We start from the raw sequence: 25,205 nt of genomic DNA, 5'->3' as shown, positions 1-25,205 counted from the left end.
AAAGATTCAAGAGAAGGGTGGCATTTACACCAAGTGAAAAAAACCAAAAACAATCATATATGTAACTTATAGACTTGTTCAAACAAGAAAATAAATCCCAAAGACTGAAGGACGGCTTTAAAAATTTTACAGCATTTTTTAGGAACATTTGCCCAAAGTTTCAATCATATTTATTTCACTTATTAAAGAGTCTCTGAAAAATAAGGTTGCTATTGGCATCTACACTTGCTTGGCTTCAGTCAGTCACCACTATGAGCCAATATATTTTGAAATGATTTTGGAGGAAAAAGTTGTTTTCCAAAGTAACCAGAAATAAGAAAATGAAATCAATCGTTAAAACTGACAAAAAATACCACTCGGTAACATAGGGTTAAAGGTAATTTGTCCCAAACTTACACCCCCTGCCCCCAAACAATTTGACTATATAGCCAGAAGATAAGCCAGTCAATCCCTTTATGATCCCAAAGTGATAAATCACTTCTTGACATTGTGTCTGAAGTGCATTGGAGCGTGACTTTGCACTATCTTCTCAGCCTCCCGACCTATTCCCTACCTAGTAACACCGTCCCCTGGCAGACTGACAGGTGCACAACCAAAGAGCTGTCATTCAGCCATGGGAGGGTGCTGCTAGGTAGGGAATAGATCGGGAGGCTGAGAAGATAGTGCAGAGTCACACCCCAATGCATTTTCAGACAACTCCAAAACGCAGATTTGCTGCTGGAGCAGTACATTGAGTTCATAAAGGGATCGACTGTTTCTCTTTAACAGATAAGCCTTCGTATTAATGGCTTGGTGGGGAGATGGGGTGTGAGGGTTAAAGTTTCTATCAAATTGTCTCACTGTGCCAACCTGGCCTTGACACTGTAGTCACTGATGCAAAATATAGAAATATAGTTTTACTATTTTCCATATGCCCTAATTGTACCGAAAAACGGCCATTAGAGAAAAAAATGAGACGAGAAGACAAAGCCTAAATGAAATGTAGTGACTGGACACAGCTGCAATAAATACAGACTGGCGCAAGTAGGAGAATATTGCTAATGATTTATCATATGTTACCATTAAGAAATTGAGAAACCAGTCTAGAAATATTAGTCAATGGCACGAATGCCTGAAACGTCCTCATCTGCTATCATCATGGTTTTATGGAGGAACCAAAATGGGGAAACTAAGTAATAAGGGCAACTGAAAGTCCGAATTATCCAAACCTATTCCCTAATACCTGAATGGCCCTTTCTAAATTAAAAACAAGAATCTGGTTGGCTGCTTGGTTTAGATAAAATTTGGAAGACAATTCCCCACTGTGGTCTACAGCAACCAATCAAATCAGTTGTTGTACTGTAAAAAGCGGCTCCAGAAAAATAAAGGCTGGAATCGGATAGGTTAATATAGGTAATACTGACATTTTACTGTGTAATTCAGGAACATGGGAAAGAGAAGTGAAAACCATGAGAAAACTCTGAAATTTTCTTACATATAAAATGTGAAAAATGTGTCTCATAATTGGTGAGTCAACTTGGCCTTTAAAAAAAAAAAAAAAAGTAAAGTAAAGTACTAACATTAGTGGAAAAAACAAGGATATAAAATGCGCAGGAAATATCTCATGCTCTGCCTTCCTTCAGTGCCATTGCAGCAGAGGAGATAAGCACATTGAAGGTCCTTAGTTACTGGTTATTAATACAGTCTTGGTATGCTTGGGGGACACAGCAGAGTTTAATGAAGACCCCCATCGTGCACAGTTCATCTGCCCAGAAGGTCAGCCAATAGCTGGACAATGTGAAGTCTAACGGGTTCTGTTTCATTGCTTTCTTGAAAAACATATTTATCATCCCCCTGTGCATGCAAATTAGAGCTAGAACTTAGCACAGCACATAAGGAACAAGAACTATATATAAAAGACAAAAAAAATTCTAAATATCAAATTATAAGTAGCATGTTTAGTCAATAAATTATCCCTCCCCCATTTATTTCACTAGTTTGATTACACTGGTGTATATATTAGTGGGCACAGTCAGAAAGCTTCACATGCCAGTATACATAAAAGGTGGACGTAGGTACTGTGCAGTTATAGTAAGGGTTTCTAATATTATGATTGTCTTAGCAAGCTGCTGCACTTGTTCTATAACAGACTGATCCATGTACATCAGGTATACAATCTGTGTAGCGATCATTAAAAAAAAAACAAAAAACATGAAACGTAAGAAGTGGTATGAAAAGTGACATTGCTTACTGTACATTTCCCTGGCAAACTAACCACCAAAACATACAAGCGTACCTACATACTATGCAGGGATAGTGGACAATTATTGTACAACTGCAGTTATACATAGTGGTTGATGAGGGATATAGGTATTCTAATGGGAAAAACGCCTTCTGATTATTATCAAGGCAATCAGAACATTTTTTTTAAAGTGGTGGCTCTTACCTAGTGAATTTCAAATTAAAGATTAGCTGTTACCAGACCAAAAGTGCCCAGTTTTTGTTCCTATTTTATTCCCGCTGCTCCCATGAGTATGACTTTTTAATTCTTTTAAAATCCACTACACGATGCCAGAGAGATTGTCCTTTTTATTTAGCGCTAAATTTTATGGTTATTATTAAGCGGGAGTGGCTTGCAAGATAATGGAGCCTCGCCCCCAAAGAATCCGTGAGCCTCGCCCCCAAAGAGTCCGTGAGCCTCGCCCCCAAAGAGTCCGTGAGCCTCGCCCCCAAAGAGTCCGTGAGCCTCGCCCCCAAAGAGTCCGTGAGCCTCGCCCCCAAAGAGTCCGTGAGCCATGCCCCTTTATAAAGACATTGAAAATTAGCATTGTTTAAAAAGGTCCATAGCTCTAAAACCATACTAAGGATTCAAAGAAAAAAAACACTCAGGGGAGCAGAGGGAATAAAAGAGCAAATACTGGCCACTTTCACCCGATGACAGCCACTTTTTACGCTACATATCTTGCATCCATTTTCCCCAGTATTGCCTTGGTTATGTATTGTAAAAAAAAAAACTATTCAGACAATATCAGTGAAAAATTAATTAAGAAATAATTTCCATGAAATGTGAATACCTACTTGGGATTGTTACCCTACTACAAAGTTTGTGAACATGGAAATGCCGGCCAAAGCTTGTATTACCAATGCTGTCAGTTCATATACAGTTCCTTGTATACACTGCACATATATGACCATGCAGTTATTACAAATATACCTTTTCCGCATCCTAGAAAGGGTTATTCCCAACATTTTAAGCAATCACTGATCCACATATGTTAGAATCCAGCGATCAGCTTACTCCAGCAGTCCCATAGACCATGAAAAAAGCTCCAATCCAACTGGGCATTTCGGGGTCCTTGGCTAGGGATTGGTGGTATCCCAGCAGTCAGAGTCCCACGGATAATTAAATGATCTACCTGTGGATGGCTAATTTGTAGTTGGGAGCACTACCATGTTTGGGTGCTTATTACTATTGGTAGAGCTCGTTTATCACTAGTAATTTCTAATGTTCCTAATGACATCTTAAAAGGAATACCTCTGACTATATGTACTGTTTACCCGATCAATGCGGTAATATATCAATCACCGCTCCAGCTTTCTTTGCTGACAGATTCTGGATACAATTTATATCAGAGACTCCGATGCTAAATCCGTTAAAGTAGGTACCAAAACTAGAACAAAAAAAACCATTGCATGTAACAGCAATTATTTCCCTATGATAACACTTCCTGTTTCAGTATTGGCAGAGAAGTTCTCTTACAGGACTATTCGTGTCACAACAATGATATCTAGCTTGAATATCTAATACACAGCGCTCTCTGTACCAGAAGAACTTCAATCTTTTGCTATTCATCCACAAAAGATAAATGTACTCTAATTTAGTGTACTAAAATGATCATCAAAATGTTCTGCTTAGGTTTAAATCCCTAAGCTGTAACTACAGTATGTTCTCCTATGCCGACCTCGTGAATGAATAAAGCGATTACCTGGCAGTTGTGAGAGATTCTGATTACTGCACAACAGACCAAAATAAAAATCCTACTGACCCTGCTGGAAATGACTTGGAAGGGAGAAGGATTTGTTCTTAGGCCTTTAAACCACCAGAATGTAACATCGATGGAGTGTGCTTAATGGGACGGTAAAGCTTCCATTTGAAATAATGGCTTTCTTCACGTTTTGGTGGTTCTATAAATGGACTAGTTTTGCCTTGCCAATCTGTCTGAAATTGTAACACGGCTAACATTACTGTCAGTACAGGAAACTTTTGCAATAGGGAGAATATGACGGTAGTCATTGCTATATAAAAAATTGTAATAGATGTGAAACATAAAAAAAGACTCAAGATTAGCTTTACTTTTGTCCATTATATCAAAGATCCGTAGAAAATACCAGATGCAGACTCCAATTTTCAAGCTCTTGCACATTCACTCATGACATCTTATTATACATTCACTGGTTTTTCATTCATCAGTCCATTTTTTTACGGGGTGTCAGATGAGTAGGATATTCCATGAAATGTAGAGGCGTGGTGAAATGTAGACAAAGCACCTCAGGTATTGTGCATAGAAATGCTCCAGTATATGGCTCCCAGACTAAAATGCAGGTGAAGCGTTTATTGGGAATCCCTCAGTCAATCATTGGGTAATACAATTATCCCCCATATCCTGAGCATAGCAGTCTGACAAAGTCGTCCGCAGTTCATCAATGTCTTTTCGTAGCTGCCGCACATCTGTCAGTTTATTAGTAAGACCCTCCGTGCTGTGGCTGCTGGCTTCACTTTCGTCGGAACAGGAGTTAGCGGCTGCAGAAAACAACAGAAAACTAATTTACACATTGAAAACTCATTTATTTTAATGCTTAAAGACGTTTTGCCATGAACAAAGTTAGTTTTAATCGATCTTGGAATAATAATAATAAGAATGATGATTTCAACAATTGGATGTGCTAAAAAAAAAAAAAAAACAAGTTCATGCGCTGAGAATTTTTTAAATGTGCCCCCCTGCTATGTGCTATGTAATGGCCGTGTGACCGTACAGGAACATGGTCTTATCATACAGAGCAAAAAGTCAGCTCATCTGTCCGGTACATGGTCAAAGGCTCAAGAGTCCGAAGCAAAAAAAAAAAAGCAGGAATTCTGACCAGCACACATATGATCCAAAGTAAAAGGCCAATTTATAGAAATCCAATAAAATTCAGTAGTCATTATGGTACATAGTATAAAATAAAAAATAAGGCAAGGCGTTGCTGACCGAGTATGGTCCTTAGTCACTTTCAGGGCCGGCGTTAGCACGCGGCATACCCGGGCAAATGCCGGGGCCCTGGAGAGCCGGGGGGGCCACTCGGCCTCGTCAGTTCTGGTGCCCCTTGGCCGGGGCCCACTCGCCTAAGTTCTGCTACCCCCGGGCCGAGTTCCGGGGACCACAGTCCTCGGCAGGAATCTGCAGCGCCGTCCCTTTAAGGCGCGCAGACTTCCTGGTTTGAACTTCATCTGTGGGCGGAGCTACCGCCCGGCGTCCTGCTCAGTGCCACAGATGAAGGAGTTGCAGTGCCAGCCAGCGACCCCCAGCACAGCACGTCTCTCTGGCGCTGTGTGGGCCCCCTTTCCACCATGACCTGAGCGGTATGTGCCCTCCCCGCCCCCCGATTTATGGGCCCTGGTGAGCTATATGGGCTTCTCCTCCCCTAGGTGTATGCCCTGCCCCCCCGGTGCCGTATGTGCTGGCCCCCGGAGCTGTGTGTGTGTGGGGCCTCCCAGAGCCGCGTGTGTGGGCCCCCCAGAGCCATGTGTGTGTCTGTATGTATGCAACAGAGCTATGTGTGTATGTATGCAGCAGAGTTATGTGTGTATGTATGCAGCAGAGCTATGTGTGTATGTATGCAGCAGAGCTATGTGTGTATGTATGCAACAGAGCTAAGTGTGTATGTATGCAGCAGAGCTATGTGTGTATGTATGCAGCAGAGCTATGTATGTATGTATTCAGCAGAGCTATGTATGTATGTAGCAGAGCTATGTATGTATGTAGCAGAGCTATGTGTGTATGTATGTAGCAGAGCTATGTGTGTATGTATGCAGCAGAGCTATGTGTGTATGTATGCAGCAGCGCTACGTGTATATGTATGTAGCAGAGTTATGTGTGTATGTATGCAGCAGAGCTATGTGTGTATGTATGCAGCAGAGCTATGTGTGTATGTATGCAGCAGAGCTATGTGTGTATGTATGTAGCAGAGCTATGTATGTATGTAGCAGAGCTATGTGTGTATGTATGCAGCAGAGCTATGTGTGTATGTATGCAGCAGAGCTATGTGTGTATGTATGCAGCAGAGCTATGTGTGTATGTATGCAGCAGAGCTATGTGTGTATGTATGCAGCAGAGTTATGTGTGTATGTATGCAGCAAAGCTTTGTGTATGTATGCAGCAGAGCTATGTGTGTATGTATGCAGCAGAGCTATGTGTGTATGTATGCAGCAGAGTTGTGTGTGTATGTATGCAGCAGAGCTGTGTGTATGTATGCAGCAGAGTTGTGTGTATGTATGCAGCAGAGCTATGTGTGTATGTATGCAGCAGAGCTATGTGTGTATGTATGTAGCAGAGCTATGTGTGTATGTATGTAGCAGAGCTATGTATGCATGTAGCAGAGCTATGTGTGTATGCAGCAGAGCTATGTGTGTATGTATGTAGCAGAGTTATGTGTGTATGTATGTAGCAGAGTTATGTGTGTATGTATGCAGCAGAGCTATGTGTGTATGTAGGCAGCAGAGCTATGTGTATGTATGTAGCAGAGCTATGTGTGTATGTATGTAGCAGAGCTATGTGTGTATGTATGCAGCAGTTATGTGTGTATGTATGTAGCAGAGCTATGTATGTATGTAGCAGAGCTATGTGTGTATGTATGCAGCAGAGCTATGTGTATGTATGCAGCAGAGCTATGTGTGTATGTAGGCAGCAGAGCTATGTGTATGTATGCAGCAGAGCTATGTGTGTATGTATCCAGCAGAGCTATGTGTGTATGTATGCAGCAGAGCTATGTATGTATGTAGCAGAGCTATGTATGTATGTAGCAGAGCTATGTGTGTATGTATGTAGCAGAGCTATGTGTGTATGTATGTAGTAGAGCTTTGTGTGTATGTATGCAGCAGAGCTATGTGTGTATGTATGCAGCAGAGCTATGTGTGTATGTATGCAGCAGAGCTATGTGTGTATGTATGTAGCAGAGCTATGTGTGTATGTATGCAGCAGAGCTATGTGTGTATGTATGCAGCAGAGCTATGTGTGTATGTATGCAGCAGAGCTATGTGTGTATGTATGTAGCAGAGTTATGTGTGTATGTATGCAGCAGTTATGTGTGTATGTATGCAGCAGAGCTATGTGTGTATGTATGTAGCAGAGTTATGTGTGTATGTATGCAGCAGAGCTATGTGTGTATGTATGCAGCAGAGCTATGTGTGTATGTATGTTGCAGAGCTATGTATGTATGTAGCAGAGCTATGTGTGTATGTATGTAGCAGAGCTATGTGTGTATGTATGCAGCAGTTATGTGTGTATGTATGTAGCAGAGCTATGTATGTATGTAGCAGAGCTATGTGTGTATGTATGCAGCAGAGCTATGTGTATGTATGCAGCAGAGCTATGTGTGTATGTAGGCAGCAGAGCTATGTGTATGTATGCAGCAGAGCTATGTGTGTATGTATCCAGCAGAGCTATGTGTGTATGTATGCAGCAGAGCTATGTATGTATGTAGCAGAGCTATGTATGTATGTAGCAGAGCTATGTGTGTATGTATGTAGCAGAGCTATGTGTGTATGTATGTAGTAGAGCTTTGTGTGTATGTATGCAGCAGAGCTTTGTGTGTATGTATGCAGCAGAGCTATGTGTGTATGTATGCAGCAGAGCTATGTGTGTATGTATGCAGCAGAGCTATGTGTGTATGTATGTAGCAGAGCTATGTGTGTATGTATGCAGCAGAGCTATGTGTGTATGTATGCAGCAGAGCTATGTGTGTATGTATGCAGCAGAGCTATGTGTGTATGTATGTAGCAGAGTTATGTGTGTATGTATGCAGCAGTTATGTGTGTATGTATGCAGCAGAGCTATGTGTGTATGTATGTAGCAGAGTTATGTGTGTATGTATGCAGCAGAGCTATGTGTGTATGTATGCAGCAGAGCTATGTGTGTATGTATGTTGCAGAGCTATGTATGTATGTAGCAGAGCTATGTGTGTATGTATGTAGCAGAGCTATGTGTGTATGTATGCAGCAGAGCTATGTGTGTATGTATGCAGCAGAGCTATGTGTGTATGTATGTTGCAGAGCTATGTATGTATGTAGCAGAGCTATGTGTGTATGTATGTAGCAGAGCTATGTGTGTATGTATGTAGCAGAGCTATGTGTGTATGTATGCAGCAGAGCTATGTGTGTATGTATGCAGCAGAGCTATGTGTGTATGTATGTTGCAGAGCTATGTATGTATGTAGCAGAGCTATGTGTGTATGTATGTAGCAGAGCTATGTGTGTATGTATGTAGCAGAGCTATGTGTGTATGTATGCAGCAGAGCTATGTGTGTATGTATGCAGCAGAGCTATGTGTGTATGTATGCAGCAGAGCTGTGTGTATGTATGCAGCAGAGCTATGGGTGTATGTATGCAGCAGAGCTATGTGTGTATGTATGTAGCAGAGTTATGTGTGTATGTATGCAGCAGTTATGTGTGTATGTATGCAGCAGAGCTATGTATGTATGTAGCAGAGCTATGTGTGTATGTATGTAGCAGAGCTATGTATGGATGTAGCAGAGCTATGTATGGATGTAGCAGAGCTATGTGTGTATGTATGTAGCAGAGTTATGTGTGTATGTATGCAGCAGAGCTATGTGTGTATGTAGGCAGCAGAGCTATGTGTGTATGTATGCAGCAGAGCTATGTGTGTATGTATGCAGCAGAGCTATGTGTGTATGTATGCAGCAGAGCTATGTGTGTATGTATGCAGCAGAGCTATGTGTGTATGTATGTAGCAGAGCGATGTATGTATGTAGCAGAGCTATGTGTGTATGTATGTAGCAGAGCTATGTGTGTATGTATGTAGCAGAGCTGTTTGTGTATGTAGCAGAGCTATGTGTGTATGTATGTATCCAGCAGAGTTGTGTTGTGTGTGTCTGTATGCATGCAGCAGAGCTATGTGTGTATGTATGTAGCAGAGTTATGTGTGTATGTATGCAGCAGAGCTGTGTGTATGTATGCAGCAGAGCTATGTGTGTATGTATGTAGCAGAGTTGTGTGTATGTATGCAGCAGAGCTGTGTGTATGTATGCAGCAGAGCTATGTGTGTATGTATGCAGCAGAGCTATGTATGTATGTAGCACAGCTTTGTGTGTATGTATGTAGCAGAGCTATGTATGGATGTAGCAGAGCTATGTGTGTATGTATGTAGCAGAGTTATGTGTGTATGTATGCAGCAGAGCTATGTGTGTATGTAGGCAGCAGAGCTATGTGTGTATGTATGCAGCAGAGCTATGTGTGTATGTATGCAGCAGAGCTATGTATGTATGTATGCAGCAGAGCTATGTGTGTATGTATGTAGCAGAGCTATGTATGTATGTATGTAGCAGAGCTATGTGTGTATGTATGTAGCAGAGCTATGTGTGTATGTATGTAGCAGAGCTATGTGTGTATGTATGTAGCAGAGCTGTGTGTGTATGTATGTAGCAGAGCTGTGTGTGTATGTAGCAGAGCTGTGTGTGTATGTATGTATCCAGCAGAGTTGTGTTGTGTGTGTCTGTATGCATGCAGCAGAGCTGTGTGTGTCTGTATGCATGTATGTTGTCTATCTATGTATGTCAGTGTATATGACTATAGATGTGTCAGTTCTATATGTATTTTTGTAAGTTTGTCTTTAAATATGTATATGTATGTGTGTGTCTGCGTGTGGATGGGGCCCACTGGGACTCTTCCGCCCGGGGCCCACAAAAGCCTGGAGCCGGCCCTGGTCACTTCTATTCGTCCTTCCCAGCCCCGTGTGAATGACGCATCCTATGCCATCCACATAGAGGCCATCATTGTGCTCCTGCGCATGCGCATTAATCTGTCCTACTGGGTTTGAAAAAGGATGGCAACTGCACAAGATGGAGGAGGCCCATCGGACCGGACAGCCCCCTGAGTATTATAAAGATGTTTCTTATGTTACATGGGATCATATCTAAGCAGTCTAGAATGCTGTATATAAGGGCTCACTGGTGCTGGCCACAGCTTATAGGGGAAAACTTAGCGACATGTTCCCTTTAAGGGGCTCTTCTGCTGTAAATATCTGATTTCTATGCTATTTTTGTGGAAAACTTATAAGGATTTTCGGGATAAGGTTGTTTTTTATTTTACAATATATTTACACATGTGTTAAGTGTATTTACAATAGTTTATATAATAATAATAATAATAAAAAAGTATAAATAAGAACTGTAAAAATGCAGTGAGGTGGGCAAGAAAAACAAAACGGTGGTGACCAATAGTCACCATCCTGTGTTGTACTTTTTGGAAACAAAAAAACAAAACAGATTCTAAATTACTTTGATTCTCACTATCTCTGGTAGCATAATAATAATAGTGAAAAATAAAAAAAAAATGGCATCATGCTGAAAATTGAGTATTGATTTTTGGCACAACTGTGGGCCTGTCTAAATTACAAAAAAAAAAAAAGATTTCAACTTGATTCTGGTACAGGAGATAGGCACTTATATACTGAAAGTGTGTGCACAAGCCCAACTCAATTGATTCTGGAGGTGGCCACCGGTTTGAAAATAGTGGTTTTGAGAAAGACATTTAGTTTGTCATACTGATTACACAGAGACATGTTTACTAACGAGTAGTGATAAGCGAGCACTACCATGCTCGGTACTCATTAAGAGGGGTTGGGTGCTCAGATGGGCTCGACTCAAGCACTAGAGTATAATGGAAGTCAATGAGGAACTCGAGCATTTTTCTGGGAAATCTGGATAAATGCTCAAGTTTCCCTTTGACTTCCATTATACTCAGGTGCTTGAGTTGCGCCCAACTGCTCTTAACGAGTGTCGAGCATCTGAGCAAGGCAGTGCTCGCTTATCACTGCTTAAGATCAATCAGCTATTTCAGGACCATTGCGTGATCCTTCGTTGTGATCATAACATTTCTTGTAGATCTTAGTTTTTTTGCCAATGTGCTTTTGAACTGTGAATCTTGTTCACTCGTGTATTGGTTGCCTCAAAATATCAGTTTTTTAGAACGATGTAGATGTGTTTTATAATCACTCAACCCTTTATCCATTTCTATTAATTTTTTAAACTTCGTAATTTAAACTTTGTTAGCGTCCACTCGCCTAAATGTTCAACACAAATCGCCTATAGCAAACAGAGTGCAGCTTTCAGCATTAAAGCTGCTGAGGTAAAGTGAAAGCTGAGCGCTGATTGGTTGCTGTGGACAACTAGGACAATCTGTCTGTACATGGAGCTGCATTGAGCACTCTGTCTCATACGTCGCTGGATGCAAGCGTCGCCAGACCTCCTGTTTTGGACTACGTCGGACCTGGATGTTTGAGGGGGGTTAATAAAGGGGTGAAAGAGGGGGCTGTGTTTTATTTCAAATAAAGGCTTTTCGGTGTGAGTGTTTATTTACTATCACTGACAGATTAGTGATGGCGTGTCATAGACTCTGCCATTACTAATTGTGGACTTAGCGGCAGCTATGGGCTGCCGTTAACTCATTCATTACCCCGTTGCCACCGCATCACGGCAATCGGGATGATGGCAAAACGCAGGGTAGTGATGAACATTACCGCAGGTAAACCGTGGCTATACCGAGGGTATACTGCACATCATTTGCTACCTGCGGTATACCCGTGGTATTTCGCGATTACATTACAGTGAATGGAGTGAAATACCGCAGGTACCTGCGGAAAAGAAGTGACATGCACATTTTCTCAAGAACTTTTCTCAAGAAATTCTGCAGAAAGAATGTTCTTGAGAAAAAAATGCAGCGTGCGCACAGCTATTTTTTTTCCCCATAGGTTTTGCTGGGAAATGTCTGCAGAAAGGTTACAAACATTTCTCAAGAAATTTCTGCAGCAAAACCGTGGGTAAAAATGCAGTGTGCGCACAAGGCCTAAGGCAGTTTATATAACTGGGTTTTGAGAGCTTTCAGGACATACATTTTCTACTTTATATATAAATTCACCAATTAAACCTCTGATCAGTGTCATAATGCTAAGGACTGTTTTTAAACTGCTGCCCAAAAAATAACCATCTATTGGGCAAGCTAATCCAAAAGCAAAAAAGCAAAGAAAGCATACACGCACACAAGGCTGATGGAATGCTCCAGTGTGCAGCACGCAGTGCGAGCACGCTGTAGATCGCACCCTAGAAAGTGCTATAGCTTTTTATAAGATTGCAAATCAAGCTAAAATAGTTTTGCAGATATATTCTCCACACTAAATACATGAAAAATACAAGAAAAAAAATGATTTTTCCGATCCGCTAGGCTAGAAGACCGCCTAAGGCTACTTTCACACATCCGGTTTGAGCCGTGCAGCTCAATCCGGCTGTGAAGCCTATGCAACGGATGCGGTGAAAACACCGCATCCTTTGCATAAGTTTTTTACATGCGGCCGGTCCGGTTTTTGCCGCTTGCGGCATGCTACTGAGCATGCGCAGTGGCAAAAACCGCATGCGGCGGCCGGATGCGTTTTTTGCCGCATCGTGCCGCATCCGGCATCCATAGGGATGCATTGGGAAAAGCGCCGCATCGGCCGGATGCGGCGCGATGCGTTTTTTTTTTTTTGCCGGAGCAAAAAACGTAGCAGGGAACGTTCCATCCGGCCGCCGCATCGGCTAAATCTGCCGCATGCGGCAAAAACCGGACCGAACGCAAGCCCATGCGGCACAATGCGGCACTAATTAAAGTCTATGCAGGAAAAACGCAACCGGCAGCAAAAAAAACCGGTTGCGGTTTTCCTGCAAAGTGCCGGATTGTGCCGCATTGCAAAAGCCGGAGGTGTGAAAGTAGCCTAAAGTGATTGCTCTAACAGTAAACATTAGGAGATGCCAAAATGGACTCCGAAATGATGCTGCTTACAATTAGTGTAATCTGATATCGGCTATGGTGTCATCCCTGTTCCGTTCTTCATATAATGATAGGAATTCTGGCAGCAGACAATGACAGTTCAAACCAAGCACAGGCATCCTTAGCATGACCAAACATTGCAGAACACCTTCATGTCTATCTTTCACCACCTTTCCTTAGCTCCTATAAAGCGTCCAGCTGTGAATGAAGGAAGAGGGGCACAAGGAGAAATGTAAACCAAGTAGAAGGGAGGTGCACTGTACTGCTCGACCACGCCAAGAATGCTCTGTGCACCTGAGCTTGGTTTCAAGTCATTTTGTGTTGACAGACTATTTAATCAGTTTGTCCAGTTAAATATAAATGAAGCCTACTCAGTATATACTGAAATGGCCATCAACTGATATACTTGAATAATATTTCTGACAATAGAACGCGCTCTTGTAACCAGCTTTCTCAAATGGACATGGTCAGAAGCAATTATCCAGTTTGTGGGGCAAAAAAAAAACAAAACAAAAAACTACTCACCTTGTCTATAACCTTCTCATGCAGCATTGGTGCTCTGGCAGGTGGCCTTAGTAGTCACATGCCATACTGCTGACACCCCTTCTCAGCACTGAGCAACAATGCCAGTAAAGTATGGCACATGATCATTGAAGGTTGGTGAAGCATTGAAGCGTTTTTGCTTTTTGTATTTTTTTTTTATACTATTTGCTACTGTTCCTATACATTTATATTTTTAACAACTGGATAACCCCTTTAAGCAGAGATCTTGAGGTAGATCAAGCACAATGTATGAGCAATGAATACACTGTGTATAAAGCAATAAAAATGCTTCAGCAGTAAGAATGAGCTATATTGGACAGTGGCACAATTGAGAGAACTTACAACGTATGCCCAAGAGCAGAGATAGGTTGGGCTCCTTGCCCTGTACACGCTGATTTAGAATACTGCAGAGTGCTTTCAAGTCAAACAGACAGTGGGACATTTCCTTAAACAGCTGCTCGGCCACCGGCATTTTCTCCGACAGTGGTTGTCTAGATACTAGTAACTCTTCCAGCTGCTTGCACATGGAAGCATTTTCTTCCTTTAACTTCTGGTTCTGCATGAAGTGAAAAGAAAAATGGTTAGTAAAAGAGTTTTCAGGGCACAATAAATGTAAATAAAAAAAAGATCTGATGTTCTTGGAAATGAGTCCACAACCTGCCATTACTTTTCTTTATTTTAGCTCCCGCACCCTACAGCCATCTTTGTGGTCTCTGGCATTTTACCTTACATTGTTAAAGGGAACCAATCACCAGGATTTTCCTATATAACCTAAAAGCCAGGGCTATACTGGCATCAGGCAGATTACCTACATACCTGTAGTGGTCAGCTAAGATGTTTAGGTTTTGAAATCCAAGAAAAGTTTATAAAATAATCAGCTTCTTGAGTGACAGCAGCTGAGGATCAGATAATATTATCTGTTATCCCCTCCCACTGTTAGAATTAGCATAAGTATTATACAATCGGTTTGACTTGCAGGACCTGTGCTGGGGTCATACCCATGTGACCAGAAGGGGTGGGGTCTGAGCCAACAAAGCTGATACCAGGAAGCAACATTTTTCTGTTGGCTGAGGCCCCGCCCCTTCTGGTCACATGGGTAAGACCTCAAACAGGTCCTGCAAGTCAAACATTAAATCAATTGTATAATACTTATTTTAATTCTAACAGGGGGAAGGGATAACTATGAATATATTATCTGATCCTCAGCTTCTGTCACTCAAGAAGCTGCTGATTTTATAAACTTTACTTTCTTGGATTTCAAAACCTAAACATCCTAGCTGACCACTACAGGTATGTATAAAATCATCCTGATAGTTCCCTTTAGCTTCTTGCCTGATCTCACTCTGTGCCACTAGGCTACATTTCCCAGCAGGCAGAGCTGTATCTGTCTGTATCAGCCCACTTCACCTAAAAAGTACCATCCTGAGACTCTTAAAAAGTCTAAAGGCAGATACACTTCTGCATGCAGTTTCCCCCCTCCTAACATAGCTAGTATGTATAGTCTTAAGACTCTATGACAAGAAATTATGTTACCAAAAAACATTGCATTTGTACATGGCGTTCAGGTGATTGCGTCTGAATCTAATTTTTAGTGGAACTCAGACAAAATTGCCAAAACACAATGCAGAAATGCAGTATGAACATAGTCTTACAGATGCAACCAATGGTATCACACATGGGAGTTATTCATTATAATGAAATCTAGCACTATAGCAGGGCCAGCACTATCCGCTCTGACAAAAGTAACTGGTTGATAAGAATACGAACTCTCCGTGAATCCTGTGCACTACCTTTATAGCTTCTGCTCTCCTAACATCTCTAAAATTACGGACGATCACTGTCCATACCCACATCACTGTTTAGAGCACACTGCTCTGAATGCTGCTGGCTGAGCCCTACCTCCTGTATACTGGGCACAGGCTGACAGACTACCATCAGCTCAAAGAACAGACAGGAAATCTCTGTACTCCAAATAAAATATAGCAGGAAATAATAAGCTGGAGGTCGCTTGACCACAATGACCGCTCAGGAACGGAGCAGAATTTTAACACTAAGTGAATTATGAAGTTTGTTCATTTCACAGAAGCTTTACAATGCTTTAAGAATCTGTGTGGCCACAATATTTCTTTAATACATCCTACTGAATTGATGAAATATTCCCAAATTGTTTAGATTCACTGCAATATGAGAGTTTTTTGAGCCTCCTGTAGTGTGTGTGCAGGGAACTCTGCAATATCTATTGAGATTCCATCAGGATGCCTTCACTATTACTATTCTATTCAATGGCTAATTGTTGCCCCAAAGCATAGTTTTACTTTATACACCACTAATAGTTTTTTTTTTACATAGCACATCATTACCTGATAGTTTGTGTTCATCTCAATTGTATGTAGCAACCTTATAGCTTAATAAGATTTTAAGAAATGCTGTAACTCGTCAGAGATGAGCGAACCTGAAGTTCCATTTTCGAACAGGACACCAACTTAAAAAAATCAAGGTTCGGGTTCTGATGCTTTACGTACGAACGTCACCTGTGCGAGCAGCGCTGTGCTCAGGTATGCTTGGGGCCCAGCCTTGTGCGAGCCGCTTGCAGTGTTTGCACAGCTCGCACTCCCCCAGAAGTGAACGGCTTATGGCTGGCTGTTTGTGGGCAGAGAGAGTTACTTGCTCCTGGGTTTGGGTCACGCTCGAGTCAGTGGAGGCTCGGCTCATTTACTGCTAATGTGACGCCCTAGCAGCAGTCGGACTGCTCGGCAGACACTTTGATGAAAAACAAAAAGGTTTTTTACGGGGGAGAATATTTGTGACGCCACCTGCGGTGTGCGGTAATAAGGAATACCGCCGCTGCTGTATGGGAGTGCCGGGGCTGATGGTGTTGGGGCAGCCTGGTGGTGATTCCCTCCGCAGGTAGGGGCCCCGGGACTCAGGGTAGGGAATAGGTAGGAACAGCCTATATTGATATAGGGCCGGCAGGGCGCTGGGGAGCCAGGGTACTCACTCAGGTGTGATGACGCATTCAGTGGACACAGACTCTGAGGTAAACAAAGTCTCTTGGTACTGCTGCACTCGGTGACTGCACGTGCGGTGGTCCCTTTCAGTGATTCTGTGGTGGACTGGAGCCTTCCTCCATACACTGTATACTGTGTGTGTCCCTGGCCCCGTTGGCTTGAAACCTTCGGGTCCCGTCCCTCTTTTTAATTGGGACCTGCTCTTAGCAGCTGGCACGTGGGATTTTCTGTGACTGCTCTGTGTGGGAAGTCCTATCCCTCCGCTGTGCTGACGCCGCTAATCTCTGAGCCGTCAAGTACAGGCCACTGTCTGCGACCCAGCCAGGCTCTCCTCAGGGAGCTCTTAATCCCCAGGTCCTCTCTCTTTTTCAGTTACTACCAACTGTCTAACTGACTCCTCCCACCAGCCTGTCTGACTCATAGGTGGGCGGTTCCTTTCCCAGCTGGAACCACGCCCCTGGTGTGCCTGACAAGTGTAGTGTTTGGGTGACTAGGATTTGTGCTGTTAGTACAGAATCACTGTTGCGGACCCCGGAACCAAGGAGGGTGGGCCCTGCACCAAGGATAGAGAATAGTGCAGTTCCCTGTGACACCCTGGACTAGTCCAGGGGCGTCACATTCCCCCTTGGTTAAACGTAGCTCGTCCCCGAGCTACAGTGCACCCAGAGTGTTTATTTTTATCTGCAAAAAGTGAACATTTTAATAAGAAAAACATATCTATCCATCCCACGCAGGGGAGGCACTTGAACCCAACGTTTCGCTTTCCCAATCCTTCATCCCACCCCCAAAGTTCCAAAAGGAGGCAAGCCACCGCTCCTGTTGGTGGCCAGACCTGGGCCATATGTCTCCCAGGTCTCTCCTCCACCTGTGTCTTCTCCTGTAGGTGGGGATGCAGTCCGTGGCTATGAATGGGAAATAACCATTTACAATAGCACCAGTTCGTGCTGGCTACCACCAGTCCTGTAGCCAAAGGTCCATTTTCAATAAAACTTATCATTGGTCGTCAATCAGGTCATGAATCCAGGTAATTAAAATAAAATCAACATTCTTCTTATCAACACTCTATATCAACATGTCTTACATGACTATCTTTAGCATGGAAAATAGTAGAATTAAAAGCATGGAAAATACTAAACATTTTTAAATTTACTCTATATTTAGACTATTTACATTAGGGTAGAGTAGCCGGGTTCCGCTACCATTCCTCATCTCTGAACCTATGTGGGGGCTGACCAAAGTTCACACGGGTGGACCTTCTAAGCTCCTGGCTTCCCTCTAACCCTTGTACTGTGGTGTTTGCTACTACCTGTTCCCCACTACTGGTGCTAGGTGTTGTAGGTGGTAATCTACGTGTTCGTGGTGCTGGTATGGGTACTTCTCTAGGTGCAATGATTTCAGGCCTCCTTGGTTCTGGTTCTTCCGCGGGTTGCGGGAATGTGAGTACAGGCACAATCACTGCTCCATTGTACATAGGCCAATCTTCCGGGAAGTCACCTAGGATGGTGTGGATCACTCTCTTCTTTTTCTCAGTCACTTGAGGTTGGGGCTGTTCTTCCTTCTGGATGTTCAGGGGTTCAGGGCACTTTTTCAAGTGGTCACGGGAAATTACAGCTGTGGTTCTTCCTTGGTCCTTGCTGACAAGACAGGTCTTCTGGTTGTTGAAATTGGAAGGCTGGACCACATATGGCTCTCTTTCCCACTGGTCGTCCAGTTTATGCATCTTTCTTTTTCTTTTTAAGACCACTTCTCCTGGTGAAAATGGAGGGGCTTGGGCTTGCTTGTTAAAGCTTCTTTCTTGCTTTTCCCTACTTTGGTCCAGATTCTCCTCGACATACTCTTGAATTTGCCTGTATTGAGCTCTACGCTTGGTATCCCAATCTGCATTTGGGGAATAAACTTCAGGCATCTCAACTTCCATCTCCAGATCCACTGGCAGTCTCCCAGGTCTAGCCCTCATGAGATAAGCGGGTGTGCATTTAGTGGAACTCACAGGAATACTATTGTACATGTCCACAAGATCTGGCAATTTTTCAGGCCACTCGTTCCGCTCCTCAAGGGGTAGAGTTTTCAGCAGGTTGATGACTACATAGTTCATCTTCTCACACATCCCATTTGTTTGTGCGTGGTAGGGGGCAGTGCGTATCTTCTTACACCCATACAATTTACAAAATTCCTGGAAGATTTCTGCTTCAAAAGCGGGACCTTGATCTGTTAGGACGTGATCTGGGTAACCGTGGGGTCTGCAGAAATGTGCCTGGAAAGCCTTCGCCGCAGTGCTGGCAGTTAGATCTTTGACAGGTACCACCACCAGGAATCTTGAATAGTGATCTACTATGGTGAGTGCATAGGTGTACCCATTCCTGCTTGGTGCGAGCTTGACGTGGTCTAAGGCAACGAGTTCTAGAGGCTGGGTAGTTACTATTGGTTGCAATGGCGCTCGCTGACTGGTGCTATCTTTTCTCCTTAATGTACATGGACCACAGTTCCTGCACCAAGCTTCTATGGTATCTCTCATCCCAGTCCAATAAAAGCGACTTCTCAGCAACATTTCCAACTTCTTCCAACCAAAGTGCCCAGCTCTATCATGATAGGCCTCCAACACCACTGGTGCATATGCTGTGGGTATTACTATCTGGCATATTCTCTCATGCGTTTTTGGATTAATGAGACTTCTGCACAACTTGCCTCCATGGAAACACAGACGACTTCTTTCTTTCCACAATTTCTTAGCTTCTTCTGGAGCATCTGGTTCAAGGTGTGAATCAGCCTCGGATATCAATGCCTTTATCAATCTGATTGCAGGGTCATTATCTTGGGCTTCTTGCCAACCATGGTGGGGCAATGGGTTGAAGGTCGCCTCTTGCTGATCACTATAATATCGGGGTTTCACTCTATCAGTAGGGCGATGGAAAGCAGGTATCTCAATCTCCTCCAGGTCATCTTCATGCCTCCCATCATCACACAACTGGGGCATCCTGGACAACGCATCAGCGTTAGCGTTCTTGCGACCAGCCCTGTACTTTATAGTGAAATCGTAATTTGCCAGTCGTGCTACCCACCGCTGCTCCAAAGCTCCAAGCTTCGCCGTGTCCAGGTGTGTCAACGGGTTATTGTCTGTATATACGGTGAATTTTGCAGAAGCCAGGTAATGCTTAAACTTCTCTGTCACTGCCCAAACAAGTGCTAAGAACTCCAGCTTGAAAGAACTATAGTTCTCAGGATTTCTTTCTGTTGGACGGAGTTTCCTGCTGGCGTATGCAATCACCTTTTCCTTGCCATCCTGTACCTGGGATAGAACAGCTCCCAGCCCCACGTTGCTGGCATCAGTGTACAGCACAAATGGGAGGTTATAGTCAGGATATGCCAGAATCTCATCTCCTGTCAAAGCTGACTTCATCCACTTGAAGGACTTCTCCTGCTCCTCACCCCATGTGAATGGAGAGCCAGAAGTCTTGCCGTGCTTTCTTTGTCCGACTAGGAGATTTTGTAAGGGGGATGCCATCTTGGTATAGCCTTTCACGAACCTCCGGTAGTACCCCATCAATCCCAGGAATTGGCGCACCTCTTTGATGTTCTGAGGCCTGGGCCAGTTCTGGATAGCTGTGATTTTCTCAGGGTCCGGAGCCACACCTTCGGCACTTACCACATGCCCCAGGTATTGGACTTTGGGCTTCAGCAGGTGACATTTGGAGGGTTTTAGTTTCATCCCGTACCTGGAAAGGGCTTCAAATACTTCTGCCAGATGTCCCAGATGCTCCTCATAGGTCTTGGAATATACAATTACGTCGTCCAGGTACAGCAGGACAGTCTCGAAGTTGCAATGGCCTAAACAGCTCTCCATGAGTCGTTGAAACGTACCAGGTGCATTGCACAGCCCGAATGGCATGCTGTTAAATTCACATAATCCCATCGGGGTGGCAAAGGCGGTCTTCTCGAGATCCTCCTCAGCAACGGACACTTGCCAATAACCACTAGTGAGGTCAAGGGTAGAGAAGTAATTTGCAGATCTTAATGCAGTCAAGGACTCTTCAATTCTGGGCAGTGGATAGGCATCCTTATGTGTGATGTTGTTAATTCTCCTATAGTCCACGCACATCCTCATAGTGCCGTCTTTCTTCTTCACTAGGACTAGCGGGGCTGCCCAGGGGCTGCAACTATCACGGATGACCCCAGCCTCCTTCATACTTCTCAGCATGTCTTTGGCACACTGGTAGTGAGCAGGTGGTATGGGCCTATACCTTTCCTTTATAGGTGGATGAATGCCTGTGGGTATATGATGCTGAACCCCTTTCACCCTCCCAAAGTCTAATGGGTGTTTACTAAACACTTGCTCATACTCCTGAACCACCCTGTAGACCCCTTGTTTTTGATGTAGTGGAGTGGAGTCAGTACCTACATGTAACTCTTGACACCACTGTTCTTGCTGAATCTGGGAACTGTCTGTGGCTGACTGATCTGGTGTGGCTGAGGACTTTACTGTCTGGATGAAATTCTCACTCACAGTGTACAATTTGGCTATGGTAGCATACCTGGGCAGTCTAACCTCTTCCTCCCCGCAATTCAACACTCGCACGGGCACTCTCCCCTTACGGACATCGACTACCCCTCTGGCTGTCAGTACTGTAGACCAGTGCTCTGAAGGTAGGGCCTCTACCACTGCCTGGTAATTCTGTCCACGGGAGCCAACTGCTGCCCTGCACCATATCATCATCTCACTCCGTGGGGGCACTACCACAGGAGCTGCATCCATTACCCGTACACCGCCAATTTCCCCACCAGACAAATTTACCTGTTGCCTCTGCTGGAGGTCTCGAATCTCTCTTTGCAGGACCCTCTGGCGTCCCGTTCCTGCAGTTTCAGAGAGCTGTTGGAGAAGAAACAATACTTCCCCCATACAATTCTCAATAACATTAGTCCCCAAAATCATCTTAGGGTTCCGGTCACTAGGGTCATTCTGCACTACTATGAGTCCTTGGCGTGCTAACTCCACCCTGCCCACCTTGATGGTTACCTCCTTGAACCCGAGTTGTGTTACTGGTAAACCATTTACAGCATAAATGGTGAGGTCATTGTCCGGTGGGGCGAGTTCCTCAGTTGACCAGAATTTGGTATACAGTACTTGGGGTATAGTTGTTACCTGGGAGCCGGTATCAAGAAGTGCTGAAGTCGGAATCCCATCCAAGGTGATGGAAACGATGGTCCTTCCTCCAACATACCGCTCCCGCCAGTCTGCTGGGCCTTGTTGATTTAGTCCTGGGGAGTGGCCCTTGGCCCCAGGGGTGGCCCGTTTAAAGGACAATAACGGGCGTAGTGACCAGTCTTGTTGCACCTATAACAAACAAGGTTTTCATACCGGTCACGGTTCCTTCCTCTGTATGTCGAGGTCCTCCCTCTCATCCAAGGGACGTCATCTGGGCAGTTAGCAAGCTGGATCTTCTCCGCCGGCTTGGTCTTGGGCTTGAGCTGCATTGCCTCTAGGATCCTTGCAACATCACTGCTCAGCTGCTGCACCTGTAAAGACAAATCACTGGTATCGCCTGCAGGCGCTGCTGGGGTCTTTGGCTCTGGCAGTGCTCTAACAGGAGGTGGCACATGTAGAGGAGAAGTGCCGGCTTGCCAGGACGTAGCAGGAGAATCAGTTGGCTCTAGGGTTTGCAAAGCCTTGATGGCTCGGTCTTTTAAAACAGCAAAGTCCATTGCAGGATATTCCAGAGTCCACAGCCGTAGCTGCTTGCGGTCCTCCACTGACCCCAGGCCTTGCAGAAACTGTTCAACAAGCACCTTGTTTCCTTCAGCTTCACTGATGGGAATGGTTAGTTTGAGAGTCCGTAGCGCTGATTGCAGCCTCAGAGCATAGTCTCTAATGCTTTCTTGTGGGCGCTGCTTGCAGTTGTAAAACTTTATCCGGAGTTCTGCCTCAGTGCGGTTTTCAAAGGAAAGTCGCAGACGTTCAAAAATGGCAGTTACTGAGGCCCGGTCCTGATCTGTCCAGGTCTCCGCCTCCAGCTCTGCGGCGCCTGATAACTGGCCGAGTAGTACAGACGCTTGCTGCCGGTCATTCATCCCAAACATATCCAGGAGTGTGCGGATTTTTCTTTTGAATCCTTGCAGAGTGTCAGGGGAACCATCATATTGTGGTAGCCAGGTAGCGCCTGGCACATACGGTAAAGTCATTGGCATTATCTGCGCGGTCGCTCGTGCGTCCATGTCACCTTGATCTTGAGGGGGAACTGCCGCTGCGCTCGCTTCACCCGGCGCCGACATCTTTCTATGCCCCCTTGGTTTTCAGCAGCAAGATGGCGGCAACTGAATTTTTTTTTTTTTTTTATTCACTTTGGGCTCAACAGTTTTGGAGAAGGCGCACGTCACCCAGGTTAGTGGGTCCAGTCCTATCCTGTTCGTGACGCCAAAAATCAATGTGTGACGCCCTAGCAGCAGTCGGACTGCTCGGCAGACACTTTGATGAAAAACAAAAAGGTTTTTTACGGGGGAGAATATTTGTGACGCCACCTGCGGTGTGCGGTAATAAGGAATACCGCCGCTGCTGTATGGGAGTGCCGGGGCTGATGGTGTTGGGGCAGCCTGGTGGTGATTCCCTCCGCAGGTAGGGGCCCCGGGACTCAGGGTAGGGAATAGGTAGGAACAGCCTATATTGATATAGGGCCGGCAGGGCGCTGGGGAGCCAGGGTACTCACTCAGGTGTGATGACGCATTCAGTGGACACAGACTCTGAGGTAAACAAAGTCTCTTGGTACTGCTGCACTCGGTGACTGCACGTGCGGTGGTCCCTTTCAGTGATTCTGTGGTGGACTGGAGCCTTCCTCCATACACTGTATACTGTGTGTGTCCCTGGCCCCGTTGGCTTGAAACCTTCGGGTCCCGTCCCTCTTTTTAATTGGGACCTGCTCTTAGCAGCTGGCACGTGGGATTTTCTGTGACTGCTCTGTGTGGGAAGTCCTATCCCTCCGCTGTGCTGACGCCGCTAATCTCTGAGCCGTCAAGTACAGGCCACTGTCTGCGACCCAGCCAGGCTCTCCTCAGGGAGCTCTTAATCCCCAGGTCCTCTCTCTTTTTCAGTTACTACCAACTGTCTAACTGACTCCTCCCACCAGCCTGTCTGACTCATAGGTGGGCGGTTCCTTTCCCAGCTGGAACCACGCCCCTGGTGTGCCTGACAAGTGTAGTGTTTGGGTGACTAGGATTTGTGCTGTTAGTACAGAATCACTGTTGCGGACCCCGGAACCAAGGAGGGTGGGCCCTGCACCAAGGATAGAGAATAGTGCAGTTCCCTGTGACACCCTGGACTAGTCCAGGGGCGTCACACTAACAAACCGAACCTCCACGAAATGGTTCATATCTACTCATTAGTTATCATATACACCCTTTTCAAAATTAATCGTCCCCGATTTAAAAAAAAACAAAAAAAAAAAACAACTTCTTGAAGCCCGACTTTGACCCAACTTCTCGAAGCAACTTCTCGAATTGCACTATGCAATTTCTATTCTAATTTTTCTTATTTTAGTTGTGCAGCATGCTACCATTTCAAAAAGGTTGTTCATGAATGACATTCTGAAACCTTATCCTTGAAACAGAGCAACAATATGCGATCAGAGGCTGTCCGTCATCAAGCATCCCTACCGATCAGCTGAAAATGGCTCTGGCAACAGTCAGAACCAATATATATGGAAATAAGTGTGTTAATTTGTAGTGGCAACTAAGTAATGTATAGGGTTGCTGTGTTCCAACCAGTACATCGCATAGTTCCAGGTGCTGCCTGAGTGGTCTTTAGCTGATCTGTGGGGGTGCTGATCTCATATTAATGGCAAATCCTATTGATAAGCCATAAGTATGCCAGTCCTGCACAATCCTTTTAAAGACATGCTCAAATATACTTATTTCATTGTTAATATTGCCTGGCAAATAAACTAGCTAAAGTAGGAAAGAATAAAAGCTTTTAGGTGGTTTATCTAGGGCATCACTGCCATTCCAATAGCACCACCAAGCTTATCTGGCAAATAAAGGGCATTTAATGAGGTGAGGAACCTGGAGATAATGTCTCCTTCTGACAACATTAAACATTGTCAAGTATTTAAACCCACCCATAATATTATTATTGTCTGTAAAGGGTATCATGTACGCAATACACTAAAGATAAAATAGCAATAATAATATTTCAATGTGTAAATACATGTTCAGTACGAGAACAAAGGTAATCCACGGGCACTTTATTCATTACTAAACCATCACAAAAATGATTAATCAAAAATATAAAAATCTTTACATGTTAATAGGTTGCAATTACATACTTCCATAGAAAGTGTATGCAGCTTTTGTGTGCAGTCTGATTGCTCTGCAAACGTCTTCTCGAGCTCCAGAATACATGAACCTTCCTGAAATAACTTCTCGCTTAACGTCTAAAGAGAAAAAGACACAGTTGTGTATATATACACAGTTATAATCAAAATTATTCAACCATCAGTGGAAATTCTTAAACTTTACAAACTTTCCCCTGTTGGCAATAAACCAATCAATCAAGACTATAAATAACACAATTGATATAACAAGTGTTTTCACCATGTTTAACATAAAATGCCACTTTT

General features: G+C 44.1%; 1 protein-coding gene across 3 annotated transcripts in view; it reads right to left on the bottom strand.

Moving 5' to 3' along the window:
- Nucleotides 1-552: 552 nt before the first annotated feature.
- The window catches only part of CEP85L (centrosomal protein 85L), a 312,459-nt gene continuing 287,806 nt past the window's right edge, over nt 553-25,205 (bottom strand). For all 3 annotated transcript variants that reach the window (XM_075340018.1, XM_075340016.1, XM_075340017.1), the window contains exons 11-13: nt 24,912-25,019; nt 13,940-14,153; nt 553-4,780 (exon numbers count right to left, since the gene is read on the bottom strand). In XM_075340018.1, coding sequence (XP_075196133.1) covers nt 4,614-4,780; nt 13,940-14,153; nt 24,912-25,019 — 489 coding nt within the window. In that variant the 3' untranslated portion in view covers nt 553-4,613. The remainder of the gene's footprint in view (nt 4,781-13,939; nt 14,154-24,911; nt 25,020-25,205) is intronic.

Source organism: Anomaloglossus baeobatrachus, chromosome 3, assembly GCF_048569485.1.
Source record: "Anomaloglossus baeobatrachus isolate aAnoBae1 chromosome 3, aAnoBae1.hap1, whole genome shotgun sequence".
NCBI lineage: Eukaryota > Metazoa > Chordata > Amphibia > Anura > Aromobatidae > Anomaloglossus > Anomaloglossus baeobatrachus.
This window is presented reverse-complemented; position numbering and strand designations above follow the sequence as displayed.